A 19,354-nucleotide genomic window follows, 5' to 3' on the forward strand; every position below is an offset into this window, starting at 1 on the left:
TCCACATAAAACATTAGGGTGGTGGGGCTCGTCAGACAACAAGCCATTTGAGGAGAGAATACAGAGCAATGGAAATGACAAACCAATCTGACAGTGAGGAGTTCTGGGGTCCAGTTTCGGCACTTCTTGGGACAAACATTTTAAGTTCTCTAGGCATTGTTATTCTCACCTCTAAAATGAAGGGTCTGGGAAAGGTGGTCTTTTGGTTCTTCTAGCACTGAATTCTGGAGAAGACTTTGTAGTGGCCTTACTGAGTGATTCATTGCTGCTAAAAGTTGGATAAATGAGGCTGGCCCCGTGGCTGAGTGGTTAAGTTCTTAGGCTCTGCTTCGATGGCCCAGGGTTTCGTTGATTTGGATCCTGGGTGCGGACATGGCACCACTCGTCAGGCCATGCTGAGCCAGCGTCCCACATGCCACAACTAGAGGGATCCACAACTAAAATACACAGCTATGTACTGGGGGGATTTGGGGAGAAAAAGCAGAAAAAAAAAAGAAGATTGGCAACAGTTGTTAGCTCAGGTGCCAATCTTAAAAAAAAAATACTGGATAAATGACAGGTAGTCCATACGCACAAAGTCATTAAGGGACAAGATACTACCCACAATTTTATTCAGCAACTACTAGGTACCAAGATCTGTGCTTCATGCTTTTTAGGTATGTTTACCAAACCTCCCCCATATCCAGCAAGCTGTGTTTCTTTACTATGATTCTATAAATGAAGATAATATGATTCAGGGAAGAGACACCACCGCTTACTACCTCTGTGACTTAAGTGACCGAAAGTTACCTGACACTTTCTGTTCCTTAGTTTCCTCGTTGGTAAAATGAGGATTATGATGGTACCTCCCTCATGGGGCTGTGACAAATGGTACATATTATGCAAGTGTTTGCTTGAACAGTTATTGCATATTTTGTTAGAGGTGAGATTCAAACTCAAGTTGTTTGAATCTGAAACCCATGCTACTTCCTTGCCCAATGACTGGAATAGCATTATTCCAGTGTTCGAGCCCAGACTCAACTCTGTGAGTCAAGATGCATCATTCAGACTTGAAAGCACCTGGCAAGGGAGGATCCAACATGTTCCCAAACTAGGACCAATTAAAATTTTAAGCCATTGTATTTCACATAAACCTTCTGGAAACAGAATTAAATCCATGGTTCCCCAAAAATATGAAATTAAGTATAACATGCATATTTTAAGAAGGTTCACCCACACAAACACACACTGTTTATTTGTCACCCTCGGTGTGCTTGTATTGTTGGAGTAAAAACTTTAAAGGTGGGTGAACTGAGGCACAAAGCAATGCAGTTGTTTACTACCTAGTGTATCAAGTGCTCTCCTGGACTTCACGGTCCAGTAGGGCTCATAAGTAAATAGAGAAATGTAAGAAAGAATTAGAATGTTGGGACAAGGTCTTCTTTACCCATCCATTTATTCTTTGTTTATTTATTTGACACCAATTTTCTTGTGTTCTAACCTAGATCTTTTGCCTCCCCGACAAGCTTCAGTTTATCAATTATCTGCACGTTGCTTAGGGTCATCTCCTTCCACGTCCTCTACTTGTCAAATGCTTATCATTTTTAAAGTGTTATCCTAGTTTTATTTTGCAGGTTTGTAAAAGTTTAACTTAGTTCTGTAAATAGACCTAACGTAGTTGCTGAATGTAGATACTCAGTTTTGTCTCTGAATAATATCCTCTCTATCTCTCTATTATCTATTTATCTATCTATCATCTATATTAGCTGGCAGGTGATAAATAAATAGTTGTTGAATGAATTATAGAGAGAGCAGCCACTTTCTCCTCTTGCTCTTGCAATCTAATTGATGGGCGATAACTCGTTCCATCTTCCAGCAGAGGGCAGTAGAATACGCTCTCTGGCTTATAAAAGCCTTGGGAGCTACTGCTGATATTTTGAAAGGAAGTACTGTGTTCAGACGTGTTTGAAGACAGAGTAATGTGAGTTTTTGGTGAAAACAAATTTAGAGGAAAAGTGGGGGTTACATTAATTCCTGTTAGAAATAAGAATAAAAAATGATTTCTCATTGTAACTTTTTTCTTCTTCAGGGAATTGGTAATTGGTACAGGACTCAAAGCATTCATCACCACATAATCCTGTCATTTTCAAGTATCTTCATTAATTATCTTCTATATTTAAATGATATTTAATCATATTGTATTTCCTTGTGAAATGGGTTGTAGAACTATAAATCTGCCCCTATGGCTACTAGTTTATTTTGCAAAGTAAATCTATGCCTTATAGGTACTAAACTATTCAGTAGTCAGATAAATGTGTGCCCTATAATTACTAGTTACTTATCAGTTATCCAAGAAACATTTTAAAAAATAACTTTAAAAAGTGTTTTTAGGACAGAGATCCTTTTCCAGAGCCCAACCTCTGTACATTTTTCCCCCAAACCTCATTTATTTGTGCCATACCTGTGAATGTGTTAGGATTTGCAAAAAGTTTTCTCAGCCCTCGCCCTTTGATCTCATGACCTGTTTGACCGTATTTCCACACCCTCTCAATCACATGTGCACATCTCTATCATCCACAAAGATCTGCCCACTCTAGTCCCTCCTTCCCCTGCGGTTATCATGGTCTGTGCCAATTTCCAATTAGGGAGACAGAAAGGAAAGGGAATAAGAAAATCCAAGCATTCCCCCAGATCACAACTCCTCGAGGGATCCTGGTGTTGGAGACACTCAGCAGCTCCTTCTCCATGATGGAGGTGAAACTGGAGTTTGGGGAAACAGTGGGTAGGAAGAAGAATGGGCCACAATAGAGCTCATAGTGAATAGAGAAATGAAATGAAGAATTATAATGTTGCCCCTCTATTTAGCCTTTGTTTATTTGACTAATATTTATTGATGACCTACTAACATTCATTTAAATGCAACTGCTTAAAGTTTTGAGAAATATTTTCTGGGTATGCTTTGATACTGGGTACCATTTTCTGCTTTATGAACTCTTACTTTTGGGATAGAAGAAACGTTTTTTTTTGTAAGGACCTTGTATTAGACAGGTGTTTTCCAAAGAATACTTTTAATTTCATTCTTTTATTCATCAATGTTTAAATGAATGCTTCATGTCAGGCACTGTGTTGGGTGATAGGGATACATCAGTGACAAATAGATTAAATTTCCCCACACAACAAGGTTAATTTGAAGGCGTAAATTAAAGAGAAGTCCTCAGACAATGGTTTTGTCCAGAACTGTGGAGGGTCTGAGATTTTGTCTAACTTGCAAGTTAACAAAGCCTGCCACAGTTTCACATAAGCTGGCAGAAGACATGAGACTCCTAGGTCAGAGACAAAGGACTTTATTACTCACGGTAATAGTGGAAGCCAGAGTGTAAGCATTGGTATCAGCTTCTAATTCCCGAAAGACAATGTAAAGAGGGCTTGTTGATACCTATACAGGTAGTGGATTGTGTTATAAGAAAGGAAACCTAAGCTTATGGAACACGAATCTTTTAAAAAGGACAGTAAACAAAAGCATGACTACTCTCTGCTCCAGAAGGAGACATCATCTCTATCTCCCACAACTGTTCACAGTACAAACATCCTTGAAAAGCTAGTTCAGACCAAAATAGTCATTGCACAAGACATGTAGAAACACAGGAGACCCATCGAGCACTGTCTCCCAACAGATTTGCCTTTGTTTTAGTCAACTTACAGCATGGGCCACAAAATTATTACATGGCCAAATAAGACTGAAAGTTCACCTGCTTCTTCTGTGAGAAATAGTATGTCTGGAGATATGCTTAGTGGGTCTGCACAGGTGAGCTTTTGTGAACAGCTGGCCTCAGTGCGTTAGATCTGCACAGTTTGGTCCCATTTACAGACATGTTCTCAGTGAGGCTGGGAGGTTTGAGGGTTTTATATACTCCCTTTTATGACTGCTAGACGTTTGTTACACCTTTTAGCAAACTTTAAGCCTGACTTTTCTGTTTATGTTGAATTTATGTGCTTATGTAAAAAGATAAGAAATAGGTATGATAAAATATACTTGGAAATAAATTACTCCTCAAACATTAACTTGTAAAATTGTTAAGGTGGTAGCTCTTAAGAAATGGTCACAGAGAATTTTCTGGCCAAACTTTTAACAGATAGTGAGATTAGGGATCCTTTGTGATTACATAGATAATATTTAATTATTACAATTAATTTGAAATTTAATGTTACAGTATTTTCATGCAACATATATTTAGTTCCTTATGCCATGATTGTCATGAACTTGAAAAATGAGAAATGATATACTTGTGAAACATAGAAAACATCCAGTTTTGGGGGGTTGCATAGATAAAAGTATTTTAAAATAGAATAGGAGACAAGACCAATGGCTTACTTAGGTAGGAAGAGGATTTTTTTAGGAAAAAAAATCACACTTGAAAGATTCAACTTCACATATGAATTTTACCCAAAATCCCTTGTCCTCTCTTTTTTGGATAAACAAATAAATTGTAAATCTAGATGACCTCAAGGATTGATTGATTGATTTTAAGATTGGCACCTGAGCTAACATCTGTTGCCAATCTTTTTTTTTTTTTAAGATTTTATTTTTTTCCTTTTTCTCCCCAAAGCCCCCTGGTACATAGTTGTATATTCTTCGTTGTGGGTCCTTCTAGTTGTGGCATGTGGGATGCCACCTCAGCGTGGTCCGATGAGCAGTGCCATGTCCGCGCCCAGGATTCGAACCAACGAAACACTGGGCCACCTGCAGCAGAGCACGCGAACTTAACCACTCGGCCACAGGGCCAGCCCCCTGTTGCCAATCTTTTTTTCCTTCTTCTTATTCTCCCTAAAGTCCCCCAGCATATAGTTGTATATTCTAGTTGTAGGTCCTTCTAGGTCTGCTAGGTGGGATGCTGCCTCAGCATGGCTTGATGAGCGGTGCCATATCCTCGCCCAGGATCTCAACCTGCAAAACCCAAAGGCCACGGAAGCAGGGTGCATAAACTTAACCACTTGGTCACGGCGCTGGCCCCAACCTCAAGGATTTAAATAGGAGTAGCTTTTCCAGGTTTTCTCTAAAAAGAAGGCAGGCTTAGCATTTTTATACTGATGTCATCAATGTTTGTAACTGTGACTAACTCTCATGCTGGGCCATCCCCTCCAAGAACACCCCATCCAAGAACAGGCAGACCAAAAGGAAAGACTTTCCTGTCCTCCCTCTCACCCCTCCAGATTCTCTCTAGCCTTGTTTTCCCCTCCATATTAAAGAGAAGTCCTTTTCTGCTTGACCTTTGAGACCCTGCAGGCCTTACAGTTGGAGGTTCTCCCTATTGCAGTAGGCCCTGCTCCTTTCTTGCAACCATCCCTTTGAATGAAATTTCTCCTTAACTAAGCCCAGATTAGTTTTTATTTAACACACATTTAGTCTCTAGTATTGTTCTTTTCACTGCTCTGCAGGGAAATTTTGAACCTTGTCTATATGGAAAATTAAGTTCAGTTCACAGACATGTTCAAACCACTTGACTATGTATGATGATGGATGTTAACTAGATTTACTGTAATCGTTTCCCCAAATATCCAATTATTGAATCATTGTGTTGTAGACTTTAAACTCCTGTAATGTTATGTGTCAATTATGTCTCAATTAAAAAAGACCAAAACAAACAAGACCACATGACTATTATTTCCACAGATACGTGGAATACATCTAAAATGTCAAGTTCACTTTCAAAGGAATCCACGTTGAAGATAAAATGTGATGTAGCTAATGCCTGCAAGTCAACTGGCTGTCAGATCCACTATCAACATTCCTCCTTCCAGGGAACTAGAAACCTTGAACACTAAAAGAGGAGGCTTTGTGATGATCTTTGGTTGGGTGTCTTCCCTGAGGGCTTCAGTGACCCTGGGTTTTGAAGATGAGGATCATCTGGCTCACTTGTGTGTCTGAGGGTCAGGGTGGGGGCTGCGGCTGGACAAGTGCTACAGCATCCCCTCAGGATCTTCCCAATGCTCCTTGTCCATGTGGTTCCACCAGCACACATCTGTTTTCCTAATAAGATTTTAAAACACTTATTTCCAAGCTCTCCCAATCACTCACCCTGTTTCCAACTAAAAGGGAGCCTGAAGAAAAAAGGAGTGGGATAAGAGGTCTACTGGGGATCTATTAAGAGTTCTCATGGACTGAAAACTCCAATTGGTTTCATCACTTTCTGGAATAAAAACCCTCACTGCTTCCCTATTGTGCTTATGAAGAAACACAGGATCTTCAGTGGGGCCACATGGCTGAGAATATTTCTGCAGCCTCATCTCTACCCGCTAGTGCTGGCTCACCTGCCCCTGGCTCACTGCAGAGCAATCTCACTGACTTCTGACAGTTCCTACAAATACCAGACTCTCTCCTTCCTCAGGTGCTCAGCACATGCTATTCCTCCACCTGGAACGCTCTTCCCTTTCTCCTTGGACTGGTTAACTACTACTCATCCTTCAGGTCATTCTCCCTTCCATTAGAGAGGTTTGCCCTACCTTCCTTGCCTAAATTGAATCTCTGCCATTTTGTCTTCATAATAGCACTTACAATTGGTGTATTTGTTAATTAATTTTAATAACATTATAGATAAGTGAATGAGCATTCACTGTGAGTCAGGCATATGCTAAGTACTATGCATGGTTTGTCTCCTCTAATTCTCGCTCTATTACATATCCCATCTTACACGGGATTTAGAGACATCACGGAACTTTCCCAGGGCACACAGCTAGGAAAGTGCTTGAGGCCAAATTCCAATGGAAGCAGTCTGACTCCAGCACCTTCTTCACCCCTGACCCTTTACAAAACTGCCTCCAAAATGACTTTCTCTGTGCTAGGCTCTCTGGGAAGCACTTTGCACAAACTCACAACAATCCTGCAAGGTAGTACTGTTAGTATAATCATCTTCATTTTACAGATAAGAAAAACAAGGCATGGAGAGTAATTTCCCTGAAGTTACACCCAATCTTAAAGTATATATTTACACAAGCCAGAGACCTTACAGGAAAATGGCCAGGCCGAGGTCACAATCCAGGCAACTTGGCCTCAGTCTCTGCTTTAAATTCATCTGGTATGTGGCCCCCCGTGCTGCTCTCCCCCTCTGGCTCCATGGGTACAGGGACCCTGTCTATTTTGCTTAGCACCACATATGCAGCACAGTGCTAAGCTCAGGGGAGCAAATCAATATATATTTGTTCAATGAATGGAAAGACAGTGTTGGTCTTTTCAGTCATAGCTGAAAAATTTGTTTGCTCAAACCAGCATATATTTTATTAGAAATTATTCTCCAAAAACTTACAAATACATTGGTTACATTAAACTGTGAAACAGTTCCATGCTTTGATCACTCGTCAATGCTTTTGGTGACTGCATAGAGCATTTCCAGCAGACACATTGTCAGCTCACTGAGAGCAAAGGTGAGAAGTTCTTCATTGGCCCCTCAGATTTCAAAAAGGATGTCAACCTGTTTCCAGGATAGCAGATTTTAATTGACAACTGTGTCACTTACAAGTGATGGGTAACAAGTCAACCCAAAACTCAGTGAATGTAAACAACAACCATTTATTACTTCTTGTAAGTCTAAGAGTTGCCCAGGCCATTCTGCTGATCTGGATCCAGCTTTGCTGTGCTTGATTGATCTTGCTCGTGCATCTGGCTTGAGCAGGTTGGCATGAACAGATGATCACCCGGCAGGTTGGCTGGTAACTCGTCTCTTTTCCACGAAGTTTCTTCTCCAGAAGGCTGGCCTGGATAGCTCCTCTAGGCAAAGGGAAGAATTCAAGAGAAAGAGACAGAGAACAAGCAAGTGCTTTTTCAAGCCTCTGGTTGCATCAAATTGTTACTTTCCCATTGGCTAAAGAAAGCCGCATGGCTAAAGCCCAGAGCTGGTGTGGGAGGGCACCATCAAAGGGTATGGGTACAGGAAGGTGGGGAAATTAGGGCCATCAGTGCAATCAAAAAATGCAGCATGGAATAGTATTTACCTAGAAGGACGATCTTGAAGTCATTGCAACCCAATGTCTATCAGAAGGTCAGCTGAGAGGGACAGTCTTCTTAAAGCCCTGATTTGTGGATTTAGTTTCCCTAAATATAACCCTGGACTAAGTCAGGCCAGTAGAGGACTAAATAACTGGACTATAGTTCTGACCAAGAAGGGTCTTGTTTTCACTGAACTGTGTTTTGATACAATGCCGTTTGTCTAAGAAACAGTCTTTCTCCTTGTTGGATGTACTACAGTGGTTCCTAATGAGCAGGACATAGCATGGTAGGATTTTGGCCTCCAGGGGGACATTTAGCAATATCTGGAGACAGTTTTGGTTGTCACAGCTTGGGGAGGGTTGCTGCCATCATCTAGTGGAGAGTCCAGGAATTGCTGCCAAGTGCCCTACAATGGACAGGACACGCACCCACAGCAGAGAATTACACAGCCGATATGTCAAAAGTGCTGAGATTGAGAAACTCTAATCTGTTGAAAGAATGTTGTTCATAGTTCTTTTTCCAAGGATTCTTTTGAAAACTTTTTTTTTTCTAATCTAAGTGTGAGAAATAGTTGCGTTTCTGCTGAGCAATTGGTTTCACTTAGTCTTAGACAGAAACACAGTGAATGAGTAAACAATCAACTTTTCCATTTTGCAATGGCTATTAGAAAGCTCAGAGTTATATGTGTTACCACCTATATGTAGCAAATACTCATAACTCTATTTTTTACTATTTCTGGCCCTATTTTATAACTTTACCATTAATTTGCCTTTTTATTTCTCAGTTATTTCTAATTTATAGTATTTTCTTATTTGTAGAAGTTCCTGAAAACTATATTAAATCTTATTTTTGAAAACTCCAGGGGCAAAAATGAATAAATGAATCAAATAAAGCATTTCTTGTCTGTGACCAAAGACTTACTCAAAAATTAGTACATAGTGAGAATTACTATTTATAGCCACTGGAAATGAGCATGAGCTCTCAAATCTAGAAATTGAAATTAATATGAACCTTAAAGAAACAGGAACAATGAAAACAAAGGTTTGACTAAGATTTAGTGGTCTAGTGCTAAACTCATTCAGCATCTTCTATTATATGTTTAGCATAGTGACTGGCATATACTAAGTTCTCAATAAATACTTGTTGAGTAAGTGGATGAGTGAATGAATGAATTTAGTTGGTCTCCATTCCGGCAAAGACTGTGAGAGAATTTTATTAAAAAGATTTCTGGGTTCAAGAACATCTTTGATGATTAAATATGATTTATTGCTTATGGTTAGAATTTTAGCTTGATCAATTTGCAAAGAAATCTGGGATTTTCAAAGTTACCATTGTGTGTTCTAGGAGTTATATGTCCATGCGGCAATGAAATACGTGCTTATATACAGTGTAAGTTTAGCCGGACAAAGGGGCAAATCATACGCAGTATGCTCTGAGCATAGTACTGCTTTTTCCTCCATGTTCTAAGGAAGTCCCGGGCAATCTTCTCCAAAACCCTTTCAATAAAACCATTACAACAGTCTTCTGTCTCAAAATCATTATAATAGCTTTATAACCTCTAGGATAAAAGATAACTTTCAGTGGAATTCTGTCATTCATTAAGAAAACAAAAACTGATCCACTATAAAAAGGAAGTTAACTAATTAGAGAAGACATTTATGAAGCCAGAAGGAAACGTAGTTTTTCTATACCCCCACAACTACTTTCAGAAAAAAAATACCATCTTGACTGTGCTAGTAGGCTTCAAATAGATAATTAGGATAATTAGAAACAATAAGCATTGATACCCATTTCAGTGCTGTTTGAGGATGCAATGATTTGCACAAAGAATGCTTTGCTGTAGATGAGACAATAAGTTGTCAGTTTTATTTTTCATTATTCTTGTATTTAAAATCTTAGTTTTAACATGTGCTTACGGGATTTATACATTGGAGACTGAGGGTGATAATGACTTTCTGTGTCAATGCACGAGATATATTTTGCCTATCACTTGTCACTCTGGCACTATGAATCTGAGAACACTTCTGGGGCTTCCAGTAACTTATGGTTGTCCCATCTCTTCCAGAGAATATTACATATTTTCTTTATAGACCTTGGATTGGTCCTTGAATTCCATTTCATTCATTTTCCCGTCATTCATTCCTCTTGACCATATGCCAAGTAGGCACTGGGCTAGTTGTTGGGAATACAATGGTAGGCAAGATACATGGATCTCTTCAAAACCTAATGATATTTAATACTAACTGTTCCAACATTTGCAGTAATATTAACAGCTAACATCATTTGGGCCCTTACTATGTTTCAGGCACTCTTGTTATTGTTTTACATGGAAAATTTCATTTAACCTTTAAAACGACCTAATGATGCAAATTCTATAATTGTCCTCATTTTGTGGTTGTGGAAACTGGGAATACTGGAAGTGAATTCTTCCCTAGAGGCTCCAGATAAGAGCCCAGGCTGGCTGTTGTCTTGAGCTCAGCCTTCCAAGAGTCTAAGCAGAGACTCAGCTGAGCCTGGCTGGACTTGTGACCCATAGAAATGTACACTCGTAAATGGATGCTGATTTACCTTACTAAGTTTATGATAATTTGTTATGTAGCAATAGAAAACTCATATAGTTGCATTGAATCAGTAACTTTTAAGCTGGTGCCTGAAAGATAAGTAGGAGCTTACTTGGTGAAGGAGGTTAGGTAGAACATAATGTTCCAAGTTAAGAGGACTATATATGCAAAGTCTTAGATTGTGGAGGTCTTCAGGAATTCAAAGAAGCTTAACATACCTGGACCATGAAGTGTGTATGTGGTGAGGAGGAGGAGGGAATGTGAAGGGGGAAGCAGAGATACAAGATAAAGCTGGAGGAGGCTGGAGGAGAAAGAGAAGGCCAGGTCAGGAGGATCTTGTAAATCTTCTAAGAGTTTGACTTTATTTTAAGGGCAACAGCAAGCCATGAAAAGTTTTATTTGGGATGTGCAAATCAGATTTACTTTTTAGAATGACTCTCTACAGGGTGGAGAATGGAATAAAGAACAGCAGGACTGCAGGCAGGAAAACCACTTAGGAGGCTATTGCAATGATGCAATTATGAGTTGATGGTGCCCTGAACTAAGAGAATGGCTGCTTCATACTGCCAGTCACAAGGCTCTGACAAATTAATTTATTATAATATTATGGTATTAATTTGTCAGAACCTGGTGATTAACTGAAGTAAGGGGTAGAGATAGGGAAACATTTAAGATGACTTACAGGTTTTTGTCTTGGGCAACTGTATGAAGACATCATTAACAGAAATAGAAAACTCAGGAGGAATAAGAGTTGATTGAGGGAGGGGATGATTAGGAATCCATATTTTGATATATGTTGAGTTTGAAGATGCTGTTTTTCAGAAGGAGATACCCATAAGAATTTGATTACAAGTATCTGGAGTGCAGGTCAATATTCTGGGATAAAGAGATGGATTTGTAACTCATCACCTTGTGTTAGGCTAGGCTAACAAATATGACAATAGACCCTCCTGCCCCTCCACAGTTTCAGCGGTTTAACATAATGGAAGTTTAGATCAGAGTAATGTGCACTTCTCTTCCGTATGGTTCTTCAGGATCCAGGTACTTTCTCTCTTGTGTTTCTGGCATCTCTAAGACAGTGGTTCTTCCCTAGGAGTGATTTTGTCGCCCAGGAGATATTTAGCAATGTTTAGAGACAATTTTGGTTGTCACAATTAGGAGAGATGCTACTGGCATCTAGTGCAAAGAAGCTAAGGATCTGCTAAATATCCTACAACACAGAGGACAGCCCCTCACAATAAGGAATTATTTGACCCCAAATGTCAACAGTGCCAAGGTTGAGAATCCTTGCCCTAGCACTTCATCATCACCTCATGCAGCTGGTAGAAGAGGACATGGCATGGAGGCGAGGGCATGGCTAGTTCTTACTGGTAAAATCTGGAAGCAGCAAATATCACTTCCACTCCTCCACTGAGGAGTGAACTTAATCACGTAGCTACAAACAGAAAGGGTGATAAATTTAATCTAGGTCAAGGGTTAGCAAACTACAGCCCTCAGGACTAGTCCAGCCCCATTCCTGTTTTTGTAAATAAACATTTATTGGAACAGTCATGCCTGTTTGTTTACATATTGTCCATGGCTGCTTTCATGCTACAAAGGCACAATTGAGTAGTTGCAACAGAGATTATACGGATGGACTGCATAGACTAAAATATTTACTATCTGGCCTTTTGCAGAAAAAGTTTGCCAACTCCATGTAGAGATATATAACCAAGACAAAGTTAAAATGAATTTTGTTAGATGGCTATTGGTCTTCGCCACAAGACATGATAGTTGAAATTACGATAGAAGATGATAATGTCCGGGGAGAATGTATATGGTGAGAAGATAAAAGATCCTAATATTACGTACACAGATAACTTTATTGACAGCAAGAACACCATGACTGGACTTGGAAGGAAGACTAAACACAAACTTAAATATCATCTTAGTGCTCTTTCTCCAAATAGCCATTGACGTGAAAGAAATTAAGAAAATACAATGTTGAAGAAAGGATAGCTTTGGAAACTTACATTAGACTTTGGCAACAACTCACATGTCCATGTTTCCTTTTTATTTTTATTCTTTTCTGCCTTTTATGGGGGATTATTGAGTTATTTCAAATTTTCTTAAGTATCTTGGTCTTTTTGAATCCTCTATGATGGAGATGGGAAGTAGCTGAAATATAGTTTTTAAGTGTAGTAGGTATGAATGTCTGTCTGCCAATTTGGACATATGAGAAATGTCACTTTATTTTCCGTAACGTGATATAATTTCTATATTTTAGCCTTCATTTTAAACGTGGCAGGAATTTGATCTCAGCCCACTTAGGGTCTTCTTGGGTGGTAACTATGTCTCAGAGTTGGGTGGGGAGGGCTTATGTAGCACCAAGCTATGTTGGGGAACATGTGCCTGGATTTTCATTTATTGATGTTGGCATCTGCAGAGATGCCCATTCTTCTGTATTGTGTGATGGTGGGCCTGGAGATCTGCAAACTATCTTTCTCATAACTCTTTGCCTGCTGGCTTCTAATTGGCTTCTGACAATGGGAGACATTTGTGGGAATTCAATGGAAGGAGGAGGGGAAGACGATGTTTCACATATTTCCAGTTCCTCTCAGCATCCCTCAAGCAAAAGAAGAGGGTTGTGGCTCCAGCCTCCAGGTTCTTTTGCATTCCCAGCATTAGCCATGTTCTCCCCCACCCCCCAACCCCGCCACCCTGAGAGGAACCACCAGCAGCAGTCTCAGAAGTTCAAGCAACAACTATGCCCTCCTCTAAACTTCCAGATGCAGGTAACCTCACCTCTTTCCTTTTGTTCTCCTTTTTCTTATTTTCCTTTTCCTTTTTTTTTCTTTTTAAAATTACTAATATTTGCATGATTCAGTGCCTCATTTTTGCTCTTTCAGCCTTCTAATACCTGTTTAACCTGTTCTATTTATTAAGTCCTTTCTCTTTGAAATCCCTAGAGCCATTTCTGTTCTCCTGCCTGGACTCTAATGGATACATCTGAATTTCTGTCTGGGCTTTGATTGACACATGTCTCAGGTTTCTCCTGTGTGTACTTGTGTCCAACCTGCAAGAATGTTGAATGCTTGCCAGCTACCAGGGTTGCTCCTGGATGTACATGAAATATCCTTTTGCTGCTGCATCCCTCTGGGTGGTAGGAATTGCTGCTGCTTTGTTTTCTGCTTGCATCCACATCAGCCTTGTCTCTCCATGCCATGTTGAGAGAAACTCCTTGGGAGAAACCCTGTGAGGCTGTCTGAGAATCATCTGCCTAGACACACACCACATAGACAGCTCTCCTGCTTCTGCATTATGCTGTGTGTTCTTCCTCCCTGGTCTTTTCTCTGGGATAAGGACATAGCTCCCTCTGCACCCAAACTCACCCCTAGGACATGGTCCCTTCTCAGAGATGCAATGATAGCTAAGCTTTCTTTAATTCTTTCATCCTCTCCTTCTTTCCCTAAACTTGGGACTATTTCTGGTCTCCACTGTATGTGTGTGTGTGTGTGTGTGTGTGTGTGTGTGTCTTTTTCTATGTCTGTGGGGAGGAAAGAAAAGTTTCTGATATGCTTTTAAACTTCAAGTCCTTCTTAGGGCCTAGGATTTTGAAACTGAAAACTTGTACAAAAGTTCAACTCTTTTCTTGCCCACATTCCGTTGGGTCACATTCCTGCCCTGAGGTCATACAGACAAAACATGAGCTGCTTAAAAATGGGAGGGGCAGGGGACAACGTAGGAATACCAGAAATACAAGGTACATCTGTTAATTTCCAAAATAGTATCCTGCCCCAAATGTTTTTAATTCACCCAAAACCATAAAGTCTCTAAGTCTCTTTTTCCCTGATCTCTACCTTTCCTTTTCTCTGATCACAACCCTCTTTCTTGACTTTCCATCCTCCCCTCTAACCTTCACACCCTCCTGCCAGCTCCCTTGACCCTCGTCTGGTTTGTGTTGGGGCAACTTGTGCACGTTTGCATCATGGCACTCACCGCATTCTAACGGCTGGGGTCTTCATGGGAGATTGTGGCAAATTTGTGAGAAAAGTGTTCTGTTCTATTCCATTCTGCATCTTCAGTCTCTAGGACAGAGCCTAGCATATAGAAAAAGGTTCAATAAACTGAGGAGAAACTGATACCTAGGTTTAAAAAAATTGTTTGTCCAAACTCTAAGTATTAAAGACAACAGCTAACACACATAGCACTGACCATGCCCCTGTGCTGCTCTTAGCAGCTTAGATACATTGGCTCTTTGATTCTGACAGTAATTTTGTGAGAAGGTATCTATTATTATCCTCATCTTAGAGATGGGGAAATGGAGGCACGGACAGCTTCAGCAACTTGCCCAAGGTCACATGGTGGTAGCAAATGAAAGAGCCATGATTTGAACCCAGGCAATTTAGTTTTAGAGTGCATGTTCTCAGTCACTAGGCCATGCACCTCTCACAGATTGACTTGGCTTTTGTAAGGAGAGGGCATGCTCATTGTGTAAAGGATTCTGACACATTTTTAAAATTGCACCGGTCTCAAATGCCTCCAAAGAGGCATAAAAGGAAGAAAATATAGGGACATGCAATTATATTGTTTTACTCATTATTAACAAGGATAATTTATTGACACATTTACCTTAAAAGCACCAGGTGACAAAAGGTCAAATTCTTATCACTGTCACACTAGTGTCAGGATGCTCATGGTGCTAAAGGGTCATGTTTTGTCCTGGACATTGAAGAGAACATACCCCAAAGAAGGGGAAGGAAAAAGGAACTGTAAATCCAGGAAGAATTATCCCTATTTTTAAAGCATCTGAAAAGAAGGGAGCAAGAGACTAGACATCTTTCAAGTGCTCTGGTCTTTCCAGAGAAGGAAATATAGAGTAATTCAGAGTTTTATTCAGTTTCCAGAGATGCTAAACTTAAGCCAAATGGTAACTCTAATGAAATAGCCATGGAGGTGGCATTTAAATTGGTCATTGAAATAGCCTTGAAACAAACATTCCTTTCCACAGGAATTTGACTCAATCCTTTATAAATTTAAGTATAAGAAGTTTACATTAATCATCATTATTAATTTTAAGTAAGTATGAGAGGTTTGGCCAATTTTTCTGGGCAAGTAATAGTTAATCTGAGAAACTTTTTCATTGCTTTATTACTTATTATAACCCTGAAAATCAGACAGATTTTTTTGTGTGTGAGCTCCCTTCCTTTACTATAAACTATGATACTGATAATGATTATACCTTCACTTTTGTTGAAATTCTGATACTTTTCCTTATTATTCTATGTTAAATACGTATAACTTGTGTCTAATATGATATAGTGGAACTATTTCCTTATTCAAATAAAAAGAATTATCCGTAAATTACCATGGAAGAAGCAAGGCAGATTGAAGCATTGAGTGCTGAAAAAAAATCAAAAGTAAAAAGTCCTTTGGCCCATTTTGGACAAAGAACACGCACACATTCATTTACTCATTTATTTAAAAAGTGTTGAGTACCTATTATATACAAGGCAAAAGTTGGTATGTTAACAATGTCTATTAGAATATGATAATAAATAATGACTCTAAAAATGACCAGTCTATCAATTCATTTATGTCCTAATGGCTGGTTAAGTTAACGATGGGTGTTGTCCATTTAAGGCTCTTAAGACACCCCAAATCCTGGTAAATAATATGCACTGTAGTTATAGTAATGCTTTTGTTTCCAAGGCTAATAAATAATAACACCCCATTGAGGTGTTAAGAATCTGAACTAGTCACAACTATGGGTGGAGAAGTAAGCTGGTACCATAAGCCAGATCTAATTTTTCATCTGATTATTGGTGAACATTTGACATAGTATATAACTACATTAAGTACCTAGCAGATATGCATATCAAAATGCCATATTAAATACATATGTATTGTTATAATAAAAGGAGTAAAAGTTAATGCGGAAATTTCATTAAGGAAATATTAGTAGCCCACATTATCTGTATATAGCTTCCCTACTACTTATTAAACTGAAATATTCATCATTTTTGTTTCATGTGTATATTTTACAATATGGGAAATTTCATGTAAAATGGAATCATTTACTTTGTGATGAAATTTGGAACTGCAGTGGAATCTCAGCTTTATTCTATTTTATTTAAAAATATTAAAGCCATGAATAATGGTAAAATTTTTAAAATGGAACTAGATAAACACGTGAAATCACAACTCATCACTTTTATGTTTCTTTACTTTAAACTCTTCTACCGTGTAACTATAAAACCCCTTTGTTATAGAATTCCTTAGTTATGTCTTCTTTTACTTAAATTTAGTCTAGGAAATTTAGATTTTCATTGATTGTGTCTCTCTTTTCTGTATAAGATTGAAGATAAAAGTCAAATAATTTTAAGAATTATTGTTAGGTAAAAATACTTTTTGTGATCTCTATATGAAAACTCTTGAGCAATTTCCTCTCAATTAAAAATAATGCTAATATTTCCCATGGGTTATAATATGGCAGCAACTTTTTGAAAGTAATTGAAATATGTTAATGAGAGGAGTATATTTTGATGCTGAACTTAGTGTCAGCAGTCCACATATTATTGAAATGATTTTTTTCATAGATGACGACCTACATCTTTATTTGCCTAGAAGTTTGAAAATTGTTAACAGTAGAGAGGTTAGTACAATGTGGTACCAAATCATACACATCAGATTTCTTGACACATTCAGGTTTGAATGGACCAAACTTTCATTCAATTAGCCCCTGGCCTTTGCAGGCAGGAACTTCTTGTTTTCAGTGTCTTAACTAAAGGACAATGAAACTATAAGAACAAGCTACAAAAAAAGGAAGCATCTTAAAAGCAAAAGTCTTCTCTGATCATTCTGTTTTTGTTTTCTTTATTGAACACAGACCTGAATGCTTCTGCGCCTCTAAAGGTTTAGAACATGGCTATCGGGCAGGTCAAAGAAGCACAAAGTTAGAAAAAGATTGGCTCTTATTTTAACCATACAATCATTGGCCACCAGCACTTCCCTGGGCTCCTCTCCTGTCTCTGTGGTGCAGAACTTTCTGGAAAGATCACTGTTCCTGTTCTCATGCTTTTCCAGGAAACACAATATCAATGCTTTCCATCAGGAGCTCAAGAATGGCAAGGCTACCCTTTCCTGTATCCATCCTGCCCCCACCGACAAAGCGCCGTTTCCTTAACTGTTAGGTTGGGGATATGACGAGAATGGATAGAAGAGTTCATCTCTCATCTCTTCAATATTATGCTAAGTCTCTTAGCTAACAGGAAAAAAAAAAAAAAGGACTTAGGATGGGGTGGGAATGGTCATACAGGGAGGGGACAGAGTTTTCTGGAATTTTTAGATACCACCAAGGCACTGGTAGTTAAGTGGCTAGGGGAGACCAAAATTTTGGAATTTCTGTCAATTCACAGGACAAAGATTCATGACTGCCCTTTCCATTCCCAAAGCATTTATTGATGGATTGATTACCAGATTGATCTATTTAACGAAAAGAGGCACTCTTCTGTTACAGGGAATTAAGTCAAGAAAGGTTGGAGCTGTAAGCACTGGTGGTGGATTCCAGTTTGGCCATGCTTTCTGATCCCTAACTACATAGTTGGATAAGAAAGTGCATCAGTTAGATGTGAAAAAGCATATGCTGTCTCTCCAAAGTCCAGAAGTGCTTAAAAACTGTGATGTATATAATTCGGAACAATAAATTACGTGCACAAAAGGAGTTTATCATAACATAAAATTAAAAAGTGACAATTTCATCACACGGTTACACTGCTGTTTTCCTTTTTTTTCTTTTTTTTTTGGTTTTGTCCTTTTTTGTTTCATTTTTCATTTCCATTTTTGTTTTTTATGGAGGGTTGGGGGAGGGTAGAGGTTTGGTCCACTGAAGATTAATCACCCTCAATGATATATATATTAGAAAAAATATCAGCAGCAAGACTCTCTGGAAATAGATTCTGTTTGATGTAGCTAGTCTGTCTTTTCTGTTTTGCCCTCTTTCACGGCAGCCTCTGAAGTTTTCCGCAGGGGGGCTTTCTCCGAATTGGCATGTCCTTGGCCAGAATCCGCTGCTCCGCCGTTTTTGTGGGTAGTGTGTTTTTCCAAGTAGTTCAGCATTTCACTGAGGACTGTTTGGAAAGTGCTTAGGGCTGCACATATTGCTGGAGTCCCAAAGCCATGAGTGATCAAACTGGAAATGAGAAGTGGTAGGAAAAAGAGATGAACAACTTACAGCATGAGGCAGGACAACAAATCCTCTCATTAGATCCAGAATATTAAACAGGCATTTATTGTATTCCTAAATGGTGCCAAGCCTTGTGGAAGTTAGAACATGAGTCAATGTATTGCTTTTGACCATAAGAAATTTAGGACATATTTGGAAGAAGACTTGTCATTGATAGACTTGATGTGCACTAGTTATTAGCAAGTCTCAGTGTTTAGCACATGACTTGATTCTGATTCTATGTCTCATTAACAACCAGAAAATACAACTTTCTATGTGTGGGAATCATTTGGTTTTTGAGAACGGCATATATACTTGTATGGGCATAGATCACACAAGAAGAGATCAGAATTGGCTGAGTGTGCCCGATGGCCAGCTATTCCTCTAAATCCATTCTTCTTTTCTCCATAGTAATGGAGTTTTATCTGGGTACATGGCCATCCAGCTGGAGGCTACATTTCCAAGCTTCCCTTGCAGCTAGGTGTGGACGTGGCACTAACCACCCCTCCCCCCCCCACTAGAACATGATGGGAATTGTTGTATGTGATTCCCACCTGCTTAAAATGAAATTGAGTGCCCTTTATTTCCTCTCAAAATAGTTCTGCAGCTATGCAGATGAGGATAATCACC

At 39.1% G+C, this 19,354-nt stretch overlaps 1 protein-coding gene across 1 annotated transcript in view; it reads right to left on the minus strand.

Annotated features, from left to right (window-relative positions):
* Positions 1-18,471: 18,471 nt before the first annotated feature.
* Positions 18,472-19,354, minus strand: part of TFAP2D (transcription factor AP-2 delta) — a 54,281-nt gene continuing 53,398 nt past the window's right edge. Inside the window, exon 8 of the mRNA XM_046638769.1 lies at positions 18,472-18,691. Coding sequence (XP_046494725.1) covers positions 18,472-18,691 — 220 coding nt within the window. The remainder of the gene's footprint in view (positions 18,692-19,354) is intronic.

This window comes from Equus quagga, chromosome 15 (genome assembly GCF_021613505.1).
Source record: "Equus quagga isolate Etosha38 chromosome 15, UCLA_HA_Equagga_1.0, whole genome shotgun sequence".
Lineage (NCBI taxonomy): Eukaryota > Metazoa > Chordata > Mammalia > Perissodactyla > Equidae > Equus > Equus quagga.